This window comes from Musa acuminata, chromosome BXJ2-1, assembly GCF_036884655.1.
Source record: "Musa acuminata AAA Group cultivar baxijiao chromosome BXJ2-1, Cavendish_Baxijiao_AAA, whole genome shotgun sequence".
Lineage (NCBI taxonomy): Eukaryota > Viridiplantae > Streptophyta > Magnoliopsida > Zingiberales > Musaceae > Musa > Musa acuminata.
In genome coordinates this window covers 1,966,689-1,975,483 of record NC_088338.1, presented here as the reverse complement: position 1 = coordinate 1,975,483, position 8,795 = coordinate 1,966,689, and the positions used below count along the sequence as shown (strand labels likewise).

The following is an 8,795-nucleotide window of genomic DNA, read 5'->3' as shown; positions in this document are numbered from 1 at the left end:
TCTAACCTTTACCAAGCACTTGCGACCTCAAGTTTCTAAGAAATAAGAGAACTATCGAAGAACAGGACCTACTGAAATCTGCCTTTGTGATTGCCAGATTCAGTTGCTTAGACCATAACCGTGAGTACATTGTTGTTCTGTGAAGCTGAATCCACTGTCAAGCTCCGCACCGATGATGAGTTGCTTGAAGGGTGGTTTACTGTTATCTTGTACTCGCCATGGAAGAGCTCGGCCCTGTGCAGACCATCAGCATCAGTTGTTGCAGCCACATTATGAGTCCTCCACTCAGAAATCAGCTTGTCAACCACATCCCCAGTGGGCAGGTTCTTGAAGTTGACGTCCGTCAAGCACATTCTGCTGAAGCATCCCATTGGATTCCATACCCCAAATATCACAATTCCCTGCACAGCTGGATGCGAGTATGCCTCCCTCAGTATGTCCTCCAAATGCTTCGACTGCACGTTCACTTCGGATGTCAAAGATCATGGACTCAAGGAGAAGATGTCAATGGAAGAACAGTTACTGTACCTCGTTTGAGTGAGCAACGTCCACTTCTGTAAGCCAGATGGGAACATTAGCTCCTGCAAGATTATCGAGAGCAGATCTCATGTAAGATATGTCGGGGGTGGTGAAGTGGCCCTCAAGCCCGATAGCCATGCGCGGAAAATTTCCAAAGGACTGGATCTGCTGCAGCTTCTGGAGGTACTTTACTGGAGTTACTTTCTCGTCTTCGGGAGCCTCCAGTGTGTTGAAGTCGTTGAGGAACATGAGGGCGTTAGGGTCGAGCTGGTGCGCCTGCTGGTAGAAGATGGACGACGCGTTCTCGCCTAGCCTGCTCTCGAAGTAGGAGAAGTGGACGTTCTCGTTGACGACGTCCCAAGCGATGACCTGACCTCGGTATCTCGTCATCACGGAGTTGAACCTCCTGTTCACTGCTTCCCGGAGTTTCTGTGTGGGGAGCGACTGCACCCAGTTCTGCACATATTGACGGTCGTCCCAGACGACGTTATGGCCTCTGACGGCGATGCCGTGCTGCTTAGCGAACGCGAGCATGGCGTCCGCCACGGCGTACGTCTCGTTGCCCTCCACCTTCTCGTTGGAGTACCACTTCATCTCGTTCGTGAAGGTGGTGACATTGAAGCGAGCGGTGAACCAGCTCTGGTATGCCGAGCTCTGGAGGATGGTACTCTTCAGTGCGCAACCCAAGGGGAAGCCGGACCTCGTCTGCTGAATCGAGACTGATGCACCGGGCAGGGCGTGGCCATTGGCATCCACGGCTTGGATTGCAACAGTCTTCTTGCGGACCTGCACGCAGTTAACATCTTGTTTCATTGTGGCTTTCACTCGAACAGCTTCGATGTGCACACCGGAAACTCGGTCTGATCTCTTACCTTGTTGATGCTCTCCTCTTGGTGAGCTCGCCATTGATCCTCGGTGAACGGTTGCAGCGACACACTGTCCACCCATATCTCCACTCTCGTATTCTTGCTCTGCAGCCACCAGACATTGAGATGGAAGAAATTAAACCTTGTGAAGCGAGCGGAAGAGTGCCGTCGAAGTCACCTCGAAGTAGAACTCAGCTGGGTCTGAGGATTTGGCAGTCAGGCCACCTTTGAGCATCGACCAACACCCCGACCGGGCTTCAACCGCTCCGACGTGGACGAAGCCATCCTTTGCCGTCTTGAAGATGGCCGTGACGGTGGTGTTTCCTTGGTCGACCTGCAACCAGGCTGAAACAAGACGAGGAACGTCATCGCCGAGCAGTAACGTAAGCGGTGCTTGCAGGCATCGACATGACAATACCTGAGAAGGTGTAGAGCATCCCCCGCTGCAGATAGACCTTCTGAGACACGCTTTGATGTGACAAGCGTGTACGCTCAGTAGCCATGAACCTGTTACCTGTGTCGGATGTCCTCTCGGCTATCTGGCCATTGCCGAATACCGACCATCCTTTGAGGCCATCGTTGAATTCTGGATTGCGGACGATACCACCACCATACTGAGGTCTCGGGGGCTCTGCTAAGCACTGTAGGAAGAACAAGGGACGTCAGGATTCCCATGGTTGTGGGGGTCATCATCATCAGCCACCTAAAGCTATACGATAAACTATCAAATTTCTTAGGAGCTAAACTCATTGATACTTGTAAAATATATGCAGTGGTGTTTCCAACCCTCAATCTTTGATAAATAAATTTAATACATTATTATTATATTAATATTTAAGATGTACTAAAATTTTAATTTATAATAATATCCTTAATAACTAATACTAAATTTATTAATAATATTTTAAATAATTTACATATTTATATATTTCTTTAACCTACACAAAATAATCTTAATCAAGGTTAGAAAATGGTCAACCTAGATTTGAAAGGATGGCAACCATATTGACAAATGTGAAGGATCTTGAATTTGAAGGAACATATAAATTAGACATTATAATGATAAATAAATTATAGCTTTGCAAGTATATATATTTAGAAGCCTTAAAAAATTTGAATAATATTAGTCATAGTGAAGAACTATATAAATTATAAAACATATATATGAAAAAAATAATATATTAATTTCATCATAATCAAACAACATTCTTGCCTCTATGCTCGCAGAATAATCATAGGATGTTGAAGTCACCAAATTTCCTAAAGCCACATCAAAGAACAAGCCATTAGTAATTTATCCTGAGGAATATCCTCCTTTTTAGCTAAATCATACTTCATATATCTTTCGCATCTTAATCAATTGATGTGCAAAGGATTGCTCATCTTATTGCATCAATGTGACATATTACATCAATCAAAGTTCGTGACATACCTGTAAATATAGCAGATGAAAACACAAGGAAGAATTTGAGCAAGGAAACCTTCATCCTTCTTCACACCTATGAAAATGACTATTTAGTTGAGGAGGAGGAGGAGGAGAAGATGGTGGTGGTGGAGGAGGAGGAGGAGAAGTGTAGGAATTAAAAGAATAAAATAAAAAGGAACACAAGATCCTACATTATATAATAGCTAAGGGGTACGTAAGTTTGATCCTTATTTTTCATTGTCTAAGTTTAGTAATAGTTTATTTCCCATTATATGGAAAAAGAAAAGTTACTTGAAGGATGGTTGTTATTGTTGTTACTACTACTGCTATTATTATTATTATCATCGTCATCATCATCATTATTAATTTATTATTTTCTATTTTGGCATCCTCGATACAACTCCCAATAGAGAATAATCACCATATAGTATTCATTAATTTTATGTAGAATTTTGTTTTGAATAATAGTGCCAAGGAAATTTTGTTATAAAGGATTATATATATGTTTAGGAATAACTAATTTATCTTTATAAATTTTGATAGAGCATATATATCATTTCAAAATTTGAAATCCATTTTTTACATTATTGTCATTAACGTCCATCAAAAAAGAAAAACAAAAAACAAAAGAAAACATCCATTAAAAGACCTAATAACTATTTGCAATGTTGGATAAAATGTCATAGTATTTTAAATATTGTAATGGTTTTTAAATTAACAAGTAGTTAACGCTGCATAAACAAACCTCAAATTTAGATTGAAAATTATGAAAATTATTGCCTTTATAAGAATATATATGTATATATGTTATAATTTGCTCGTTAGGATATCAATAAAGTTTAAAATGGCAGCTGAATAATATTCGAACACGACTTTCAAACATTCACAGCTGAATTCGAAAAGTTTCAACCAAATCTTGGATTTTGATAAACATTTGTTCTTCTTTTTTTAATAACACTATTAGAAAATTTCAACCAAACATTCACAACCGTCGCTGTCATAGCCGCAGCAAACAACAACAGCAACGATCTGTTCTTGCCCTACTCACGAAGCCTCTCGCTCGTAAACTTTTTACTTTACATCGATCCAAGATTAGTGTCCTTGATAGGAGCACCATCTTGGTGAGACATGATAGCAGATTAGATTTTCTCAACAGATTAAAGGATTTCCCTCAATAGAGTAGAGAGATATTCTCATATAGTTGAGAAAATCTTATATGCTATCATGCCCTTGCAAGATATGCTCATATCAAGGACACCAATCTTAGATCGATATAAAGCAAACAGTTTACGAGCGAGAGGCTTCGTGAGTAGGGCAAGAGCAAATCACTGCTGTTATTGTTATTGCTGTATAGGAAAAGCTGCAATAGATGAGTTGCAACAGAGGAAATAGTTGCAGGAAGAAGCTATAACAGAGGTACAGTAGAGGAAGAAGCTGCAGTAGAGAAACAGTAATGCTACAGCAGAGGAGGAAGCTACAATAGAGAAGATAATTGCAAAAGAGGAAAAGAGTGGTGTCACCCATCGTACAACGGATGACCGTACAACGAACGAAGAACGAAGTCTGATGTGGTGATTCGATGGTCGTAGAGCCTTGTTCGTCTCACTTGCTCTGATATCATATTGAAAAAAATAGAAGATAAGAAAAATTATTAAAGAAACTTAATTGTATTTACATACGTCCCTCTCCTATTTATAAGAGGGAAGATTTCCGAGCATTTCCCTCAGTGGATAATAGATTAGAGGATTTCCCTCAACAGAGTAGAGGATATCCTCAATCCTCATTGAAATCTTATCTTTTCAAAGTTATGGTCTGTGGATAAATATAAGATCATATCTCACTAGCTTAAAGCTTTAGGTACGATAAACACAATCTCTAGTTGTTTATGAGTCGAGGATTCGGATGAACATATCGGTAACATTTTCTAAACTTGTTTGTGTAGTATTTTCTTAGAATAAAAAGACTTTTTTTGGTGTACGTGCCAATATATAATTATTGGTTTTATTAGGTTGAGATGAATATAAGCTAATCAAATATAATAATAATAATTATTATTATTATTATGACGGACGATCACGACGTTGCTATTTTGGCAATCAATATGTGATGGTGATTAATCACCATATAATATTCTAAATTTTATAGTAGAATTTTTCTAGATTAATAGCTGAATGGGAATTTTGTTATCAATGAGTTTTTTCTTTGATGAAAATTGAATTTTAGCATCAAACCCTTCATTTTCTTGATTAACAATGGCCACAAATTGGCCATTCAAGATTGATGGTCGAGATTACAATCTTATCGGATCTTGATAGTTTGATTGATTGTTTTCGTGGCTCTTCGATTAGTCGATGAAAAACCAACTGTAAGATAAAATTGTGCATTACTCAAGCTAAAAATTAACATAACAATGACCAATCACACATATATCTCAAATAAAGGAGATTCGAGTTTAGCCATGAAGTGTCATCTAAATATGATGTGGCCAAACCTAACCATCAAGCATCGTTCGATGATGACGTAACTGAATTCATCCATAAAATGTCCCGTAATTATGATGCATATAAACCCAATCATGAGCGATCGTCTAACGTAATGGGAAGTGTTCTCTAATGACTCGAGACCAATGCATCAAGATGTCGACAAATAACATGTTCACATAGGTCTATTGAATAATATTGTGTCTTATATTCCTCAACGTATCAAAATATAACAAATAGATGATAAGAACAGAAAATAAATGATAAGAGAATTCTGACATATATGCAATCCGATATATCATGTCTTATTGCATACCTCGGTACCTCAACACATCAACATGTCGGATCGAAATTAGATATAAATCCCTAACATGTCAGATAATCAAAATATAAATTAACACATGTCATGTAAAATCATTATTATTGGCATTCAGTATATGATTTTTTTTTCAATAGAGTAAGACCATATGGGATCTGATAAAGAAATAAGTAAAATATATGATATTTAAGTCTTGCCATAGAGGTCTCAATCCTGAAACCACTTAGGCTCATTAAGAATCTAAACATCACTAAATTAATGATATAAAATTAATCAACAAAAACAATTAAAATGACTAATCAATGGCTAGTTAATGGTCATCAAATTAAATCATATATTTAGTCAAATGAAATATCTAAAAGGGCTAACAACAATTAAAAATGGACTAAGGACATTACAAAAATTTGAGTTTCCCTTACTGATCTCATATCCAACATTTATGTCATGTTTCTGAAAAAGCAAACACAAGGAAGAAATCAATTCTCTTCACTATTATCAAATTAACCTGACTAGAAAAACAAAACCTTCCTTGAGTATCTCAAAGTGTTGTATGTACAGCTAATATGCATCAACAGAGTATCCAATATTCCAAAAAGTGAAAAGTACCTGTGCATGCCACTAACTTTTCTCCATGGGTCACTCAAAACAAGCATGAGGAAGAAGTGATGGAGCTGTCTGAGATTGTAGAAGAAATTACATGAAACTTAGACAACACACTGACAAAGATCAACCTTAAATACACTCACATGACACTGTTTGCTATCAGTCTCTGAAAAATCAAGCATGCTTTGCATGAAACTAAGAAAAGAAGATTTAGTTCTCTTAAGAAGAGGGTCTGGGTTTGGTCATATACTGGTACATCATGCTTAGTTTCTTCAATCTACTTCATTTTTGTTTCTTGTAATGCTTTCTGTGCTTGTTGAGATTGAAAAAGACTATATTGTATCATTATCACATAAGTATTCTACTTGAGGTTAGGTAGCAAAGTGATAATTGTGGAAGCCATGGAATGTTGACTGAGCTGTTGCATCTCTCAAAGACGAAGTCATTAAGAATTAGATGAGAGTCCCAACTTATCAAACACCAGCGTTGACTAGAGTTTATGGAGATCAAGTTGCCATTTCTTCTCGAGAAATTATAGTTCTTCTGAGAACTTGAAGATCAACTCAGAAGCTGGTAGGCTTCAATAATTCATGATAAGACAGAGGAGAAAGATAACATTAGAGACAGTAAAATTTACGTTCATTTTATCCATCATTGTCGATCCCTCTCTCAATCTCCCTTGCGACAAACTCATCCTCAACCCTTTTCATATGCAATTAGAATTAAACTGAAAAGATTCAGTTTATCTTCCAACAAATTATACAGTTTATGTTAGGGAGAGAGAAAAATCTCAAAATACCTACAAAGGACTATTCTTTTTACTTGGATCACTAATTTTTTAATCTTAGTTTAAGTATAATTAGAACTTCTAAGATATTTATCAACCCTAATAAATTTTATGTTAATGTATAAAAATCGTATACGGTGTGACAAGAAATATGGATGTGTTTGAATCTCTGTCCTCTTGTCTTCTCCTGACATGCAGTTTGCGTGCGTCACTCGATCAGTGCTAACAATCTGTCCACAGATCATGCAATACAAATGAGTCTAAATTAGACGGAAAGGCCTCACAAAATTTTGTTTTCCAGAGATCAGAAAGAGATGCGTTGATGGTGATAATATTTGAATCTAAGGAAATGAAAGAGTTGATCACAAGCCACAACCAAAGCTGAAATAAAGAGACATTTGATGCGTGCGATTCTTTAATCAGATAGTGTTTAATCAAACTCTCCTTCATCGCCAAAATAGACGTAGGAAATGATCGACTTGTCCACTGCAAACAAAACATGACTTCTCCATACTAAACATATTGGCCAGCCGTATGCTAGAGACAGGAGAGATAGAGAGTTATTGATGAACACAGTTGAAATGTTGTGCTTTCACTCAAATCAAAACCTGTGCTGGCCAAGAAGTTTGGGATATTAGGTACTATTGGTAATCTCCTTTTGCATGCAAGTTTGAGATTTGACACTTGTGACCAGAGAAGGTGATAAATAAACGCATGTTAAATTAAGTGATTCTATTTAATTAGGTAAGTATTATTATAGATTTAATTAAATTATACATTTAATTAAATTATAGTTATAATTATCGACAAGGAAGCTCATTTATAATATAATTTTGATGGAGATGATCTTGACGAAATGAATTTCCTTACTTTTTATTTTAGACCTTTACTTCCACTTATAAATATATAAGTCCTCATTAATACTATATATATGATATGAGATATATTTTCAATCTTCATAAGTCCATATTTCATCTGATAGAAGAGAAAATGTGAGTTTACTTCTCCTTGCATATAGGTATCTCTATAATTTTCGGATCCGACGATGGCGTATTTGCATATAGGTATCTCTATATTACTTCCTAGTAGTAATTTTGGTTTATTTCATGAAATCAAGATATTTCTCATCAAAAATTTTAAAATAATTAATATGAACAATGCAGCTTATGTTATTAGTAGTGAGATATTCAAGGATTACTAGGATTATCTCACAATAGATATATTGGCTAAGTCTTAGAAAGATTTAGTATATAATTTTACTCAATTAATTATACACCTATTACCAATGGTGAAAGTTTATTATATTAGTCTTATATATGAATAATATATTATTTGTCAGTAATAATTTTAGTTTATTATATAAAACTAATATATTTCTTATCAAAAATTTTAATATTATTGATATGAATAATGCAGCTTATGTTATTGGTATTGAGATATTCAAGGATTGTCTCAAAAAAGATATATTAGCCAAGAAGAAAGATTTAGTATGTAATTTTGATAAATTAATGATACACATATTACCAACGATAAAAAAATTTACTTGTTTCAAAAATGACTTAGAAATGAATCAAATGAAGGATATTTCTTATATATGTATTGTTATAAGTTTATTATATGCTCAAATATATACAAGACCATATATTAGTTTTATAGTTTGAATATTAGATGTATACTAGACCAACCTAGAAATGAAATATTAAAAAATTGTAAAGACAATGATAAGTCAAATTCATGATTCATATTCACAATCGCTATGACTTGCAATGGTAATCTAATTTAACATAATATTATT

At 35.7% G+C, this 8,795-nt stretch overlaps 1 protein-coding gene across 1 annotated transcript; it reads right to left on the bottom strand.

Annotated features, from left to right (window-relative positions):
* On the bottom strand, positions 1-2,639 carry LOC103989620 (endo-1,4-beta-xylanase 5-like). Its single transcript, XM_018824895.2, has 6 exons — positions 2,599-2,639; positions 1,804-2,026; positions 1,564-1,730; positions 1,392-1,490; positions 529-1,305; positions 1-455 (listed from the first exon to the last, which is right to left on the bottom strand). The coding sequence occupies exons 2-6, from the start codon at positions 1,886-1,888 to the stop codon at positions 108-110; spliced, it is 1,476 nt and encodes a 491-aa protein (XP_018680440.2). The 5' UTR covers positions 1,889-2,026; positions 2,599-2,639; the 3' UTR covers positions 1-107.
* Between the last annotated feature and the right edge of the window lie 6,156 nt (positions 2,640-8,795).

Excerpts from the sequence above, each read along its gene's own strand:
- LOC103989620 (XM_018824895.2), bottom strand. The coding sequence starts at position 1,888 with ATGGCTACTGAGCGTACACGCTTGTCACATCAAAGCGTGTCTCAGAAG. Across the intron at positions 1,731-1,803 it reads GATGCTCTACACCTTCTCAG|CCTGGTTGCAGGTCGACCAA; the intron begins GTATTGTCATGT and ends GTCTTGTTTCAG. Across the intron at positions 1,491-1,563 it reads CAGCTGAGTTCTACTTCGAG|AGCAAGAATACGAGAGTGGA; the intron begins GTGACTTCGACG and ends TGGTGGCTGCAG.